This window comes from Macaca fascicularis, chromosome 13 (genome assembly GCF_037993035.2).
Source record: "Macaca fascicularis isolate 582-1 chromosome 13, T2T-MFA8v1.1".
In the NCBI taxonomy this organism is placed as follows: domain Eukaryota; kingdom Metazoa; phylum Chordata; class Mammalia; order Primates; family Cercopithecidae; genus Macaca; species Macaca fascicularis.
In genome coordinates this window covers 17,494,305-17,512,204 of record NC_088387.1, presented here as the reverse complement: position 1 = coordinate 17,512,204, position 17,900 = coordinate 17,494,305, and the positions used below count along the sequence as shown (strand labels likewise).

The 17,900-nt window shown below is 40.3% G+C and overlaps 1 protein-coding gene across 5 annotated transcripts in view; it reads left to right on the top strand.

Moving 5' to 3' along the window:
- NPHP1 (nephrocystin 1) overlaps positions 1–14,607 on the top strand; it is a 67,775-nt gene extending 53,168 nt beyond the window's left edge. For 3 of the 5 annotated variants that reach the window (XM_005575247.5, XM_005575246.5, XM_074010871.1), the window contains 4 exons: positions 6,517–6,629; positions 9,058–9,131; positions 12,629–12,673; positions 14,235–14,607. In XM_005575247.5, the coding sequence (XP_005575304.3) occupies positions 6,517–6,629; positions 9,058–9,131; positions 12,629–12,673; positions 14,235–14,507 (505 nt within the window). In that variant the 3' untranslated portion in view covers positions 14,508–14,607. The remainder of the gene's footprint in view (positions 1–6,516; positions 6,630–9,057; positions 9,132–12,628; positions 12,674–14,234) is intronic. The other 2 variants (XM_074010868.1, XM_015433382.4) reach the window with 1 other exon arrangement.
- The last annotated feature ends 3,293 nt before the right edge of the window (positions 14,608–17,900 follow it).

The window sequence follows — 17,900 nt, the reverse complement described above, 5'->3', positions numbered from 1 at the left end:
TAGGAGTGAGATTACTGGGACGTATGGAGTTTAACTTTATAAGAAACTACCGAACTGTTTTCAAAATGACTGTACCACTTTGCACTCTCATTAGCAATATATGAGAGTTCCAATTACTCCATGTTCTTGACAGCACTTGATATGATCAGTTTTTCTGTTTTGGCCATTCTAATGAATGAGAGTAGTGGTTTCTCATGGTGTTTTAAATTTACATGTTTCCTCAGGGAGTTTGTAAACTAATAAAATCTCAGATCTATCAGTTTCTCACTCAGTACCCTCCTAGACTAGTCATTTAACATCTCTGTCAGGGTCTTAATGTCTATATCTTTAAAATGGACATCATAATATCAACCCCATAAAGCTGTAGTGAGGTTTAATGGAAAGAAAACATATAAAACACTTAGCCAGTATTTACAGTGTGTGGCACATAGTAACTAACACAATAGTGTTAGCTATAATTATTTACTACTATAATTGTCTTATATATAGATACATGTAAATATAAAGCCAGGTAGATGGTGCTATATCATAAAATTTGTTCAAATGAAGATGTGTAGCTGGTAAAATCAGGACATTTGAAATCACCTTTGAAGGACTGGGAAGATGCAGAGGAAAGGAGCTCCACAGAGGAGGCACGAGGACAAGAGGGGGAAGGAAGAGCATGGCATGGGACAGAGACTGTTGCAGTTGAACTGTCCCACCATGACCTGCTCATCGCTCACAGATTATTAAGAAGTAGGGAAGTCAGTGAAGACTTGGCATGCTCCTCTGAATGGTTTTTCTCATTCCAGATCATAGTCTTAGCTTAAATATCCCTTGTTCTTACCACTACTACTGAAATTTATTTTATAATTATAGTGTTAACAGTTCAATCTTTCAATAGCCATTAATAATGTGTTTGTGGGTAGTATTTACTCTCTTAGCTTTTTTCCCCCTTGGATGTTCATAGAGCCTGTAAATCTTCTTTTTTGGCCAGTCTTTCCTTGGAAAATTGTTATTTTTCAAGATTAGAAAGAAAGCAGCACAGTAGTAGTCTTTGTGAAAGAAAAGCCAAATCTTGTTTGGCCCCATTCTTCCTGCATCTTTGGCCTCCCCACTACTCATCTTGTTAATAAGCTTCCAAGAGTCCGGAAGCACTCCCATGCATGTCTTTCAAGTATAGCTCTTAATAGCGTTTCTTTGGCCCCAAATACTGGTTTTCAGATACTTTGTATGACCTCAAGATCAAGTTGGACTGTGTTGTGCAGAAGTTAGCAAGGCAGCCCCTTCTTCTTAAGCAGTGAATGCTCTTCTGTATGCTGGGTTCTTAAAGGTCCTGTGTCCTTGTCCTCCATACCTCAGGACTGCGTCATTTGTTTCATTACAGTACAGAATAGGCACCCGAAAAATGTTTGTGAAATAATTTCAATGCAGAGCTCTCCCTGCTAGTGTAAAAGTATACTCTTCAGGACCTCTGCACAGCCTCCACCTGTCCCTGGCCTCCCTCTGCCTCATCTTGGTGTGTGCTCTTCCACAGAGAGACTTGAGTGCTAGCTTGAAATTGCCTCTCCACTTTGCATGACCCCAAAATATATACTCCTGGGAATTTCAAACGTGAGTTGGGACACACTGCTGGTGCAACTCCAGGCTGGCTTGCACAGAAACCAGCTCATGGACAGTGAAACCAGAGGCCCTGGGCCTTGGTTTCATAGTCAGGGGGTGGGGTGGAGCTGTGCTGTGGGTTCAGGGTAAGAGGCTAGGCACCAGCCTGCGCCCTTTTGGACATCACTGAGCCTGAGCACCCTGGAGGTGGAGACTGAGGCAGGACTGATTCATTTCAGCATCCTCTCTTCCCCTGACCTGAAACCTTCAGTGGATGGGAGAACAAGACAGGCAATGACACCAGTAGTCCTTCTCCTCCTCTCCTTCAAAGGCACGCCCCACCTCCATCTTCACCCTCCCTTCTTTACAAACTTCACCTTTGTTTATGCAAATTTCACTGCTCAAAGGAGAAAGGACAAGGGCTCTTTCCATGATGTCAAAGGACATAAGACAATGGAGACAAGGCCAAGGGCAAAAAGCCTAGTTAGAGTTTGCATTAGTGCCCATTTTTACCCAGTGCCCTTACTGTTTGCCTTTACACTGCCCTCTTTGACTCAGCCAACAGTCCTACACATGTGTATCTTTTGGAAGTGAAAAGATGAAAATTCACATGTGAAAATGTGAATTATTCAGTGTAGACCAATGGCACCAGAGTCCTGCTCACAGGTCTTGGCAGTCTTGTTTTGTGGAGTCAGTTGTGGTCATGGTGACCTTGTCAACATAAGAAAAAGAGAGCAAATAGATGCTTCAGTTTCACCAAGATTTGTCTTTTGGAGCTGTTTTTCGAAAGGGTTGAACTCGATGTGATTTGAACAAAGGCATGTGTATAAACCCCTGAGGAGGGAAAGCCCAGAATTTGACTTCAGATTTCCAGTACATGAGTTCTAAATATCAAGAAACCCTGATCTGTAGAAGTAGGTTGCGTGTGTGTGTGTGTAAATTTGCTATAAATTCATTATCTTTCTTTTTTGATGAATTCCATCTTTTTTTCTCTTTTACTTTCCTTATATTGTTGCTAAAAATAAATAAGGTAATAATGTTAGTTGCTTGAATACTTGAGGCCCATTCATTGTGTTCATTGAAATTTGCCACCAGAATTTGCTGGTCTACATGTGAATTCAGGAGGAAGGATATTTTTACTTACTTAATTCAGCTAACCTTTAGCAGCCCAGAACTTTCTAGTCATCTTAAGTTTGGGAAAATCGGATGCTTTTCCTAAAGAAAATTTAATAAAGGGCAAGCAGCGTTGCTTCATGTTGTGAGAAGGTGCCAGAAGGAAAGGAGTGCCCACACTGGGTGGACCAGTGCCTGCCAGGCAAAGCAGGCAGGTCTACCAGAAAAGGAGAGGGCCAAGCAGAAGGAAGGAAGTTCCCACCCCTTTCCCTGGCAAAACCATGGCTGTTCTTCATCATGAGCCCTGAGCTGGGCATGCAGCTGAAACACTGTGTAGTGGGACCGTGGACCAACGGGCAGAGCATGAACATGTTGTTCATGAACTAAGGTTGTTCTGCTCCCTGCTCATGAACATGTCCATGGTCCTAGAACAACCCAGAATCACAGCCTGATCCCTGAGAAAGCATGTGGTGACACTGAGGCAGCTGAAATGGTCCCCTGCCTCCAGTCTTTAAAATGTAGGTCAAATGTGTACAGGATCAGAATTTAGCCGGGTTGGAAAAAGACAGTTTCTGACTTTATGTATCAAATGCTGTATATCAATATAACTGTGCTAAGAGAACCTGTATTACATTTTCAGATGCTTCTAGAAATTCAGGATTTAAAGAGTGGTCAAGGATACCTCTTTAATTCCATGAAACTTAATTACTTGTGGAATCCACTGCTCTTACTTCAGAACAGTGGTCACATTCATTCTGTTCTCTTCCAGCAGGCTGGAAGACTGATTATTAGCTCTGTGATGATTTTCTCTTCTAAAAATATAATCTTAGGAATTAAGATAAAGGATTAATTTACAAAAAGATCTCTTTTTGAATCTTTGGTGGTTTTTCTCAGCCCAAAGACATCTTCCTTTTTGATAGAAGATGCATTTCATTAATAAATTTGACTTAGTCATGGTGTACAAGCTTTTTAATGTGCTGTTGAATTCACTTCGCTACTATTTTGTTGAAGGTTTTGCATCAATATTCGGGAATATTGGCCTGTAGTTTTTTGTTTTGTTTTTTCTTGTAGTATTGTTGGCTTTTTTACCAGTGTAATTCTGACCTCATAATGAGTTTGATAGTGTTTATTCCTCTTCAGTTGTTTGGAAAAGTTTGTGGAAAATTGATGTTAATTCTTCTTTAAAGGTTTGGTAGAATTTTCCAGTGAAGCCATCTGATGCTGGGCTTTTCTTTATCAGGAGATTTTTTTTTAATTACTGATTCAGTCTCCTTACTTATTATTGAGATTTTCTCTTTCTTTGTGATTCAGCCTTATTAGGTTGTGTGTTTCTAGAAATTTGCCTATTTCATTTAGGTTATCCAGCTTGTTGGCATGCAACTATTTATAGTACTCTCTTACACATTTTTTATTTCTATAAACTCAATAGTAATATCCCCTCTTTCATTTCTGATTTTAGTTGAGTCTTTCTTCCTTAGTCATTCTCACTAAAGGTTTGTCAGTTTTGTTCATCTTTTCAAAGAACAGACTCTTGCGTTCATTGATTTTCTCTATTGTTTTTCTATTCTTTATTTTGTCTATCTCTGACCTAATCTTTATTATTTCTTTCCTTCTGCTAGTTTTATTCTTCTGGTTCCTTAGGGCATAAAGTTAGGTTGGTGACTTGAGCTCTTCCTTCTTTTTTAATGTAAGTATTTATATCTATAAATTTCCCTCTTAGGACTGTTTTCACTGTATCTTATGTTTTGATATGTTGTGTTTTCATTTCATTTCTCAAGAAATTTTCTAGTTTCTCTTGAGATTTCTTCTTTGAGCCGTTGGTTGTTTGAGTGTGTTTAATTTCCACATATTTATGTGTTTTCCAGTTTTCCTTCTGCTTTTGATTTCTAGTTTCATTTCATTATGATTGAAAAAAGATACTTTGTATGATTTCAATCTTTTTAAATTTATTAAGACTTACTTTGTGACTCAACATATGGTCTTTCCTGGAGAATTATCTCATGTACACTTGAGGAAAATGTGTATTCTGCTCTTGCTGGGTAGAGGGTTTTGTAAATGTCGGCTAGATCCAATTAGTCTACAGTGTAATTGATTTTCTGTTTCATTGTTCTATACCTTATCAAAAGTAGGATATTGAAATCTTCTCTATTATTATAGATCTGTGTATTGCTCCCTTCAATTCTGTCAGTGTTTGCTTCATATATTTAGGAGCACTGATGTTTGGTGCATATATGTTTATAATTGTTGTATATTCTGAATTGACTCTTTTATGATTGTACAATATCTTTCTTTGTCTCTTGTAACTTTTTTGGGGGCTTGGAGTCTATTTTGTCTGATAGTAGTATGGCGAAACATGTTCTCTTTTGGTTGCTATTTACATGAAATATTTTTTTTCTGTTCTTTCACTTTCTAGCCATGAGTGTCCTAAGTCTAAAGTGAGTCTCTTATAGATAGCATATAATTAAATCTTGCTTTTTTAGTGCATCCTGCCAATCTATATCTTTTGATTGAGGAGTCTAATTTATTTACATTTAAAGTGATTACTAATAGAAAAGGACTTACTTTTGCCATTTTATTACTCATTTCCTTCTTATCTTATAGCTTTTTTTGTTCTTAATTTCCTCCCTTACTGATTTCCTTTGTGTTTGATTTTTCATAGTGACAAATTTTGATTCCCTTTTACTTTCCATTGGAAAATATTCTAGTTATTTTCTTTGTGGTTACCATGGTATTACATATAACATCGTAAAGTTATAACAATCTATTTTAAACTAATACCAACTTAACTTGGTATTACATACAACATCCTAAGGTTATAGCAATCTATTTCAAACCGATACCAATTTAACTTCAATATTGAATTATTTTCTATTTTTTAGCCCTTATTATATACCAGACACTACATTAAGCACTCTGTACTTACTTCATTTGTTGTTGTTGTTGTTGTTTTGTTTTGAGACAGAGTCTTGCTGTGTCACCCAGGCTGGAGTGCAGTGGCACGATCTCGACTCACAGCAACTTCCACCTCCCAGGTTCAAGGGATTCTTCTGCCTTAGCCTCTGAGTAGCTGGGATTACAGGTGCCCACCACCACACTTGGCTAATTTTTGTATTTTCAGCAGAGATGTGGTTTCACCATGTTGGCCAGGCTGGTCTCGAACTCCTGACCTCAAGTGATTCACCCGTCTCGGCCTCCCAAAGTGTTAGGATTACAGGTGTGAGCCACCATGCCCAGCCCACACTTACTTCATTTTAATCCCTTTAGTAACCTTCTGAAATGCAAGTATTACTATTGGTATCCAATAAATGAGGAAACCAAAGCACAAGGGGATTAATTAATTAATTTAAAGTCACATAGCTAAGAAGTGACAAAGTCAGGACTTATTCCAGGTCTGTCACACCCTCCCATGTTCCACCCAGTACTGTGAACAGCCTGAATTTGTATTTCCTCTGCATTCGCCAAATCAGGCATGGCAGCCACATGCCCTTGTTTAAGCTTGTGACTGACTAGTCCCCTTCTTTCCAAAACATATAATTAGTGGCTTCCCTTTTTTATTTGACATTTAACATCGGTATATATGCTAACATGGAAGCACAAAAATGGCAACACAGAGTTAAGACTTGAAAGTGTAAACAAATAAAAAAAGTTATCTGAAATATAATGTGGCCTACTTGTAGTAGAAATTTTTCTTTAAATAGTTAAAAATGTGTTCCAGTAATGAAGCAAAATTTGGGACTGTTTATTAAAGTAATATACATCAAAACATTATAGGTTGGATTGTAGGGGATTGTCTGATGAATACATTTTTTTCTTCTTTAATAGTCTACTGCCGGAAACATTAATTGGAAGTATGTGTTCTGTTCACTTGTTGATATTTTATCGACAAATTCTTGGAGATGTGCTCCTGAAAGACAGGATGAGCTTGCAAAGTACTGGTGAGTGGGCTTTGCCGTTTCCTTTTGTGCAGTGATGCTTCATGCTCTGAGTAAACGTAACCTATACCATCTTGTATCTTCTGTTTCTGATTGTGACTTTTGGAATAAAATATTTAGAACAGCATTGATGTTAATACGTTACTTATGGGACATCCTCGGATCCAAAGCATTGAGCTTTGTGAATTCAACACATATTCAGTTCTTTCAAACATATGCATTTTCACATTTCAGATTCTAGAGTTTTGAGATCCCGAGTCAGATATAGGCATATTTTCCTTTAATGTCTCTGAGTAATCTGTTTTTTCCCATGTGTTTGGTGTGCACATCATCATTTTGAAGAGAAACCAAACTCAACCAAAATAGCTGGTCCTTAGTGCATGAAGTGTAAGTATCAAATGGATTAGTTTAAATTGGTGAATCCAGATACGGAGTATTTGGGTGTCCTATGTACTGTCTTTATTCTTGAAACTTTTTTGTACGTTTGAAATTTTTACCAAGTAAAATGTTAAAAAATAATTTTAAAAATCAATGAGTTGCCATACATGATTGAACCTACAAAGAGAAATGCATGTGTTATAATAATTGCCTCCAAAAAGAAAAACGGTTTAATTTTATTGGCTCTTCTTTCAATTAAGTAAATCAGTAACCAGATATGTACTGAGTACCTGGTATGTGCCAGATATTATGCTAGGCCCAGTGGTGAATGAGACAGGCATAGGCGTCCCAGACCTCAAACACATAATTACATGAATAATCCATGCCACCTTTTTGAAGTAAGTGCTGTGAAGGAAAATATGCAACGAGAGCATGCACTGGGAAGACTTGATTAATGTGTAGGGCAAGGAAAGGCTTCTTTGAGTGAGTAATATTTAACAAAAGATGTGAGAGAGGAATTAGACCTATGAGGGAAGTGTGTGGGGAAGGATTCTTTCTGGGTAGAGTGGCCAGCATTTCCTTGGGTCTGAAGACCCAAGGAAAGAAGACATGCATGTGTTGGAGGGCTTGAAATTGAGGCAGGCCAGTATGGATGGAGCAGAGTGAGTGAGAGGCTTAGCACTTGTGGACAAATAACATTCATAGGTAGAAGTCCTCTCCCAGGGACTTATCACCTGGATATATAGGCAGAAGTGGAACTCAAAGGCAGAGAAGCACAGAAAGTTCCAAGGAATCATTATAACTCTAAGGGGGAGGACAGGTAAGCCTTTTAATCACCATTGCCTTTGAATTCATTTTGATGACTCTTGAGAAACTTCATGAATGATATGACTTCTTAAAGAGGATAAGGCTTGTTAGTTTTCCCAATAGGTAAGAAGTTTACTCAGAATTGTTGACTTCGTTTGAATTTAATCATTAGAATAAAATATCCTAATAATATCTAAAGAATGAATTTTTCTCTACTGAGGACACCAGATTATAGAATACCTTGCCCTTGCCATTTCAAAAGTGTCTGCTCTGGTTTCAATGTGTCTCATCTAAGATTCATATGTTACCCATGTAATGGTATTGAAAAGTGGGGCCTTTGAGTGGTGATAGGCCATGAGGGCTGTTGCCTTATGAATGGGATTAGAGACTCTTACAGAAGAGCTTGACAAGGGAATTTGTCTCGCTTACTGTTTTGCCTTCAGCCACATGATGACACAGTGTTCCTCCCCTCTGGAGGATGTTGTAAGATGCCCCTTACCAGACACTAAATGCCATTACCTTGATCTTGGATTTCCCAGCCTCCAGAACTTTGAGAAATAATTTTCCTTTGTTTATGTTACCCAGTCTCAAGTATTCCACTACAGCAGTGCAAACAGACTAAGACATGTCTTTCCTGGTGTGCTTTTTTTCTCAGAATTTTCATGTGCCATTATCTACTGTGAAATGTCAATATTCTCCCCTGCTGTGTTTGGTCATATGGCCAGAATCCTCAATTCTTAATTCTTCCAATTTCACCTACCACTGTTTGCTGGCTCCAGACACAAGTTTGTGTCCTTCCCTGAGCCCTGGTGGACTGGAATCAGACCTGAGCAGCAGTCCCTCTGCCTCCTTTCCCCCAATGCTTCCTGGTTTCTGCTCAGTCTCCCAAGAGCAGGGCTACCTCTAAGAGGAAGATTCCTTTTACCATGCCACAGCCATAAGGAAGAAAGAGAAGTTGAAGAAAAACACAGAACAAAATTTTCTAGTCTTATTCTGTTCAGAGCCTCCTTGCCGTCACTCTAAAAGCTCCATTAATTTGGTACAGGAACTCACCAGGATATGGGTATAGGGGCAAATGATGGTTGAAGGGACAGCTTTGAGCTCTCATAGAAGTCAAAGTGTGTAGGATGTGTTATCAAGAAATCATTTGGCACAATAATTTTCATCTGAATATTTTTGTGTCTATTGCAATAAAATCCATTGAGTGAAGTTTGCATAAAATTCTTTCTGTTATTTTGCATTTCAGATTTAATTAGCCATCCCATGCTGGCCACCTTCCCCATGCTCTTGGAGCAGCCTGACGTGATGGATGCCCTCAGGGTGGGTAGCATGCATTGCAATGGAAACCTGCTAGCTTATGGAAGCAGTTACACACTCTGTGTTAATGAGTTCTGTCATCTGGTCTAGGCCCTTTTTTTGTTACTAGGATGATGTCTCCCAATCCCTGTCCATTGTCTAGTTAACTCAGTCCTCATCTTTCCCATCTTAGCATGAATTCCCAAGGGCTGCCTTCCCTGACCCAGGTAGCAGATGGAGTGCCTGCTGTGTACACTATTGTAATATTATGCCCATTTTTTCCTTGACTGATTGTGTCCTAAGAGCAAAAATCCAAAATGGTCTGTAAGATAAATCAATTGAATTTCCGGGGGAGAATCAGGGCATGCACATCATCTTTAATTTAATTCCATGTGTGCTGTTGCTGTCTGAAATAACTGTTGGGTGTTAAATCACATGAAATCTCCAATTTTCAGCCATTTTTGGCCTCTCTAAGTGGCAGTTTCATATGGTTTAGCCTAATACATCAGGGTGAACAAGTAGAAGAGCTGTATGCATGCAAGGCAGATACACAGGTAACATCACAAGTGCCATGGGGGAGGTATAACCCAGGACCTTGAAGATTTAAAGAAGGCAGCAAAGAAGGATCCAAATTACGTTTCATTAGAGAGGTCCTGAATGAGAGAACCTAATAAAGGCCAGGGCCAAGAGGATTTTGACCTGCTGAGATGGGGGTGAAGACATTGCAGGTGGAAGGGTTAGCATGAGCAGATATTTGAGGCAGGAAGGAATAGAGCTGACAGTCCAGCTTGATATGTCAGATGCAAGTAAGGGAGTGGTTGGTAGATGGGCAAGGTAAGCCTGAGTGTCGGTGTGGGGCTGCGGGCGGTGGTAGGTGGTGGGTAACCCTGGAAGGTTTCTTCTTTAGGCAAACTCTGCCAAGTGCAAAGAGGCAGAACATATGCAGGAGGGAAGTGAGCATATTAGGGGGTGACTCCTGCTGCTAAAAAAGAGGCCATATGGGCCTGACAGCAGAAATGGAAGGAGGGCTCAGTCATCTCCAAAGATTCTTATTAGACTTTGAAACCAATTCATATGCTAGCTTGGCTGGGTTGGGGGTTGTCAATAGTAATAATGACAATTTTCAACAGAGATGTTTAAGAAAATGTTCATGGTGCATATGATCTCCTGTAATTTTAGATAGGTTCATCTAGCACTATAGCTAGATAATGCAGAATTTCTCTTTCTTCTGTAAAGTCACTAGTTTCATAATAATTATTCATTATACAGAACATATATATACACTGATTCATTCAACAAAGATTTCACAAGAGCCCACTATGTATTAATATAAGGCACTGTGCTGGCCACAGGAATATTTCCCTAGGTATGTAACAGTCAGGAATCTGCACCTTGTTCTTAGGAAGAACCTTAGGAACCCCAATCTAGTCTAAAATCTACATTTCCCTGATGAGCAGACAGCTCAGAGACGTGCAGTGACCTGGCCAGCCATGGAGCTCAGCAGTGAACCAGTCAGTGCTGTCCCTGCAGGTCAGCTCTGGGTACACCCGGAACGTGCCACAGGCTGCTTGAAGGCACGTGGGTAAAGTTGTGCACATGTTATTTAGTGAAAAGACCCCATTTGAGCCATAGTAAGTATAAATATATATATATTTATATACCTGCCTGTGAAAAGATTTGAAAGAATATATTCCAGAGAGGTATCAGTGAATACCTCTGGATCTTGGATTATTTTATCTACATTTTCTTAATTTTTTCACATTGAGTTATTTGTATAATGATAATTTTGAAAAAGAAAGTGGTGGTTTCTACACTCATGAGCCGCCTTCTCTCCATGGCATAGTGTGTTACTTAGGAGAAGCTCGGCTGTGCTGTGGTGGTTAGCACAGTTTTATTTCCCACCCATGGTATGTATCCAGCATGGATCAGTGGAAGACGCTGCTCCACAGTCACCCAAGGGTACAAGCTGGTGGAGCCTCCGCTGTCTCACAGCACCATCTGGAACAAGTAGCTACCTCTGTTGCCAGTTTTCCTTCAGAAGAGGAAGAATGGAGAGTTGTTCTTGGGCTTTTACTGCCTTTGCTCCAAAGGGGCCTGGGCCACTTCTGCTCAGATTGCGTTGGCCAAAACCAGTCATACAGTCCATTTAACTTCAAAGGAGGTATAGTCTTCTTTTTCCAGAAGAAAGGAAGTGGATCTTGGTGAGGTAATAGTGTCCCGTAACATGTTTACTATTCCCAGATGAGTAACTCTAAGTGAAACATCCTACTGTTTGCTGGTGGCTTCATGAAAAATAAGGTAGGACATTGACATGTAACTAACAAAAACAGACAAATTTTACCAAACACTAAGTCCAAATTTGCTAAGTGATATTCACGTTAAGCCATATTATTAGGTTGGTGCAAAAGAACTGCGGTTTTTGTCATAAAAGTAGTAGCAAAAACCACAATTACTTTTGCACCAACCTAATAAAATTTAAAATGTACAGCATGTGAGCCTCCTAGTGTTTACTTACCTAGCACAGTTCAGTTTGTGGATGACATTTTAATAATAATAAGAATGACACTTGGCCTGTTTAGTAAAACACTCCGGTTCTGTAAGGGTCCTCTTCAAACTCTGAAGGACCCATAGGCACAGCGGTTAATAGGGTGGAGGACCATAGTCCCCTCACGTGGTAATAGGTATGAACATTCCAAAATGTTCTCATGAGTGGCATAGTCTGTTATCTCCTGCCGAGAAGCGCTCTGTCAATGCATCATTTATTTTATGGAGAATCTCCTTATTGGTGCCATATGTTATATTCATCCCAGGGCCCCCCTGCCGAGAAAGGTCTGATGCTTTCAGGTTACCTATGATATCAGGTGCCAACAGGAGGATATCTACCGACATGCACAGAACCCAGACCCTGGAACAGGCAGTCGTGAGACTGGTCATGTTCCACCCACGCGTTCAGTTTGCCAGGAACTGGCACAGTGAAAGTCTTAAATTCATACTTTTGTGGGACTAATTTAACTCTGGGGTTTTTATTTATTTAAGGAAGTTTCTGTGAAGCCTTGTGGACAGATTAGAAATATTTACTTACAAAATTGTACTTCAATCTGTCTCATTCTGACCATTGTCATCATCATGACAGAGATAATTTTAGAAAAGTTTGGTATTTGGCAATGTTTTCTATTTTCATTACTGTCTTACTTGGAAAGCTTAATACTATTTTATTATTCAGGTGCTGTGTTTGTACAGTTTGCGTGAATGTGTTAGTGTTTCACTTATTCTATTCTCAAGTTAGTTTTGATTTATAATTATGGGTTTCTACATCATCTTTCACAGATACATCTTCCTAGTCATTCTGGTGCTGGGTCATTTGTAATAGATGCCTGATTACAGATTCACTTCTTGCTTGTTTAGAATCTGTACAGCATTTTTAACCCTGTCCATAAGTTTATTTACAGAGTAAAGTTGCAGAAGTGTTGTGAGGACTTATTACTACTTGGACTAATATAATATCTCTGTTCACTCTTTAGAGTTCATGGGCTGAAAAAGAAAGTATGTTAAAAAGATCAGAGAAGGTAATATGATTTTCCACAGTGAACTTCATATTTGCAGCACCAGGTGTTTGCTTGCCCATTCGAATAATGTCTCCTTTTTAGCAAAAGTAGCCATAGTCACAATCCCTCTTAACCAGGGAAACGGTTTCATTATGGCTGCAAAAACACATTCCAAAAGGGTTATGCATGGTCGTTAACTAATGTGAGAAGGAGCACTTGTTCAGGACAGCCATTTCGGATTACTGAGTTTTATTTAAATAAAGGGGAAGTTTCTAAGCCAAAGTCTCTCAATTGTATATGAAATTTATTTTAAAAAACTTCTCTACCTCTCAAAGCCTGTATCAGGTAGAGAGAAGGGAAAAAAAATGGCCTGAGCTGTACCATATATTGAAAACAATGCATTGCTCCTGCTTACATTGCTATAAAATCATGGTAATTACCAATCTGAACTTGCTTTAATTCGTGAGTAGTGGTTTGACTGCTCTCATCCAGGATTTGGCAAATGGGAAGGGCCAGATGGAAAATCTTTTTGGCCTTTCAGGTCTTATAGTCTTGGTCACACTACTCAGCTCTGGTGTTGTAACACAAAAGCAGCCACAGACAATATGTAAATGACCAAATGTGAGTGTTTTCCTATAAAACTTTATTTATGAAAAGAGGTGGCAGGCCACATTTGGCCCATAGTCTATACTTTACTAATCCCAATCTAAAGGATTCATTATCTACAAGGAAAATGAAATAACAAATGAGCTGGAAACCCTAAAAATTGGGAAACAGTTTATACATTGTATCCTTATTTCAGCCTCCATTTGATCAGTACCATCTACATACATGTGACTTTGCCAAAACTGTCAGGCTTAGTGCTATTCTAGTACAGCAGCCTTGGGCCTGTAGACATTGCCCTCATGTGGACATGTGTGGTGGAATGGATGATATCTTTGTGTAGACTCTGCTGCCTGTGGACAGCTCTGCCCTCAGCTTGCTGTGTTCTCTGAGATTCCCACCATGGCCTGTGGGCATCGGGGGTTGACATGGGTACAGCTATTGTACCATTCTTCTCGGGGAAGGGTCTGACATCCTCATCACCAAAGGACCCCTCAACCTTCATCCCAGGCATTGCTGGTAATAAGCCAACAACTCTGGATCCCATGCAGAACGCCTGCTACAATTCTCTTAGATAACATGACAGTTCTCTCTGATATGCTGTCAGTATGTAGGTACAGCTGACTTGGCATTGTTGTAGTTATATTTACCTGTCACCACACTGGCGTCACCAAAATTAGACTGCAACACCTTGACAGAATGTTGAGACACCCTCCATGGAGCTTAGGAGACACGCTGGTCTCGTGGAGCCACGTAGAGGCTCTCAGGGAGAACTGCTCCGCTGGACTCTGTGTAACTCTTGCTCGCTTCCACTTCTGAAGCACCACGTCCTGCCTGAGTAGCTGGCTCAGAGCCGATACCTGCCAGGCGCTAATGGCACCCTCCATCCTACATCTTAGGTGGCTTTTAGTTAATAGAGTTCATAGACTTTAACACTTTAAAAATAATGATGTTATTTGTGGGGGTGGTGTTTTCCCAGAGAGACAAAGAGTTCCTGAAGTCCACGTTTCTCCTGGTTTACCATGACTGCGTGCTCCCACTTCTCCACTCCACACGCCTGCCCCCATTCAGGTGGGCAGAAGAGGAGTCTGAGACTGCACGATGGAAAGTTATCACTGACTTCCTTAAGCAAAACCAAGAAAACCAGGGTGCCCTCCAAGCTCTGCTGTCGCCAGACGGAATTCATGAACCTTTTGACCTTTCAGAGCAGACCTATGACTTCTTGGGTGAAATGAGAAAGAATGCAGTGTGATGGTGACAGCCTCTAGCCCTCAGCTTCCCATGGAATCAGATGGATCCTCCACGATTACGTGAATAAAATGATGGAACCAAAAATTACTGTCACTTTACAACTTAGGTTTTACTCTTTTCTTTCTACGGACCGTATTTTTAAAGAAATGCTTATGCAATAATTTAAATATTTTTTAAAACCATAAAATAAATTTTTGTAAGGAATACTGTTATATCTAAATTTAAACAATATCTTTTTCAAAAACAGCTACTCAAGTTAATGGTATAGATTTCTATAAAAGCAAGATTTTGTCAAAAACTAAATTTATGATTATTCAAGAAAGTGAAAAAAACAACCCACAGAATGGGAAAAGATATTTGCAAATCATCTAACTGATAAGGGTCTAGTATCCAAAATATTTAAATTTATGAGTGTTAATAAAATGTATCTTGTTCAATGAAGAGGAAGTTAAAGTGATCCATTTGAGAAAGTTGTATCACTTAATTCAGTCTGATACTTGAATGTGATTTACCCTAATTAAGTACAAAAGCAGAATCGCTTTTGCCTTTTCAAATCAAGAATATAAGTGCTCTGTCAAAAGAACAAAAACAGACTTTCGGGCACTGGAGACTGGAGTTGATTCACCCTTTCAGAGAAGAAGGATGAGGTACTCAGGTTTTGTTGCATTTCAGATAAACTTGTGACTGCTGGTAAAATGTCCCAAGCCTTTCCTTTTAGTGATAAATAGTAACAGCCTGCGTTAATTGAGCACTTACTGTGTGCCTGAGCATTTCTCATTAACCCGGTTAATCCTCACACCTGCTATAGGAGATGGGTACTGTTTTTTTTTATTATTATTATTTTTACTAGTCAAGGCCAAATAGGTGAAGTAACTTGCCTAAGGTCACAGCTAATAAGTGGCATAGCTAATATTCCAAGTAAAGATACTGTGTATAATTTTAAACAGCCTAAGATGTTCTGCCTCATCAGTGCAAACCTTTTAGAATTCCATATGAAAATAAAATAGGAGAAAGAGTTTAACGTAAATAATTAGAATCCCATTAGAGGTACTTTCTTTTGATGGCATGCTGCCTTAAAAGAGCCATTTATTTTTAGAGATCTGTCGTATTATGAAACTTCTGGGCTATCCTAGCTAACTTATCCTAAACCCTTAACCTAAATTTACCTTGAGCCCCAGTCTCAGAAATTAACATGGTATGAAAGTGTTTCCAGACCAGGCGCAGTGGCTCATGCCTGTAATCCCAGCACTTTGGGAGGCCGAGGTGGGTGGATCACCTGAGGTCAGGAGTTCGAGACCAGCCTGCCCAACACCATCTCTACTAAAAACACAAAATTAGCTGGGTGTGGTAGTGCGTGCCTGTAATCCCAGCTACTTGGGAGGCTGAGGCAGAAGAATTGTTTGAACCTGGGAGGCGAAGGTTGCAGTGAGCCAAGATTGCGCCGTTGCACTCCAGCCTAGGCAACAAGAACGAAACTCCGTCTCAAAAAAAAAGAAAGGGTTCCCAGCCACAACTGTGACAAGTGAGAACTGAGCCTTGGAAAAGAGATTTCATTCTCCAGGAACTCATTTCAGGAGATCCCTCCCTGTGCGTGCCCTTCTGCCCTCAACCACATGATACGAGGCTGAGTGTGGCCAACACCTTCCTTTTGCCCATCAGTTGCTTGGGCACACTTACAAAGTGGTGCTCCCACTTCTCTAGCACCGTGGCCCTCCCCAGCTCCTGCTCCCAGGGAGACAGTTTTGCCTTTCAAATGGAGGTGGTAAGTGTGGACAGAGACTTTTCCCTACTCCTATTGAGTTGCCTCCTCTTACTCTTAGTCCCCTGCAGTCCTGTTTTTGAAAGAACATGAGCCCATGTCACTCCTCACTGTGAAAGTCATTTCTCTGTAGAAATGACTTTTAATTTCTAAGCTCCACCTTTTTATTTTTTATTTTTATTTATTTATTTTTTGAGGAAGGTCTCACTCTGTCACCTAGGCTGTAGTGCAGTGGTGCAATCACAGTTCACTGTAGCCTTGACTTCCCCGGGCTCAGGTGATCTCCCACCTCAGCCTCCTGAGTAGCTGAGAGCACACACACATGCCACCATGCTTGGCTGATTTTTGTGTTTTTTATTGTAGAAACAGGGTCTCACTATGTTGCCCAGGCTGGTCTCGAACTCCTGGACTCAAGCAATTCTCCTGCCTCAGTCTCCCAAAGTGCTGGAATTTCAGAGCCACCATGCTTGGCCATCTTTTTATTTTTTTTAACCATTTGGCTTATTCTTAGTGTTAAGCCAGGGGTGGGGCATTTTGAGTGAAAGAATATGCTAGTGCATTTCTTTCAGTGCATGTACAACATGAAGAGAAGGCTTTTTTTAGAATGCATTTTCCAAGACTGTCTTCCATGTTCATTTGAGAATGTGTCATGAGCTGACAAATGTGGACAACTTCATAGCTTCTGACACATTAGGAAAGTATAGGGACACCAGAGAAAAAGCTTAAGTGAAGCTTAGGCCAGAAAGTGAGGTACATACGGAAGGGGGAGACCCAGGGGCGTGGGCATTTCTGCCGTTAAGAGACTCCACCTTCTCTTCAGTCAGTGGAATCTTTTTCTTTTTTTTAAACAACAAAATCTCTGTGACTTTAAATGCCACTTACTGGCTTCCAAAACAGGAAAAGGTTGTCAGGGAGCCAAAAACATCCTGGAAATGAGTCTTCATGGGTCTGTGTCAAGGAGAATGACTTCGGCAACTCACAGAATTAATAGTAAGTTGTGGGGGGCGGGCAGCAGCAGGGTCACCAGCAGACCTTTGCCGAGTGACCACACATGTGGTGCCCACCTGTGAGGCCAGGGGGACTCACCGCACCCGAACCATGGGAGGGCAGGCAGGGCGGGGTGTCTGAACTGTAAACTATGTGGCCCACTCCTCCCCACCCTCCCCACCTCTTAATTGGTTGAGTGTCATATCCGTCAGGTCTGCAGAGGTGAAAAATGTTGCAACTCGCTTGCCTGGGTGCTTGGAATGAAAGTCTAGGGTCAAAGGCAGATATTAAAGAGCAGGTAGAGTCTGTCTTCAATGTTTTTAGGATCTCATATGCAAGGCCAGAGCAACTCACATAAAACCAGTTGAAATACATAACCCTGTGTACAAATGGAGCAAGTTTGACTTGCCAACCCAGTAGCAGTTGGGAAACTATCAGTTTAACAGAGGAAGCCAGCAGTGTCCTCTGCCAGTTGAGGGCTTTTTCAATTTGCAGCATTATAGGATATCCTTTGCTGTGAACTGCCTCAGCTTCCTCTTGTGTGAAGCATTCTAAATTGGAAGGCTTTCTTGGGGTGTGGAGGTGATCAAAGACAGCTGTCACCTAGCTGCTGTGATCTGTTTCCTCAAAACAAAGAGGCAGAGAAAG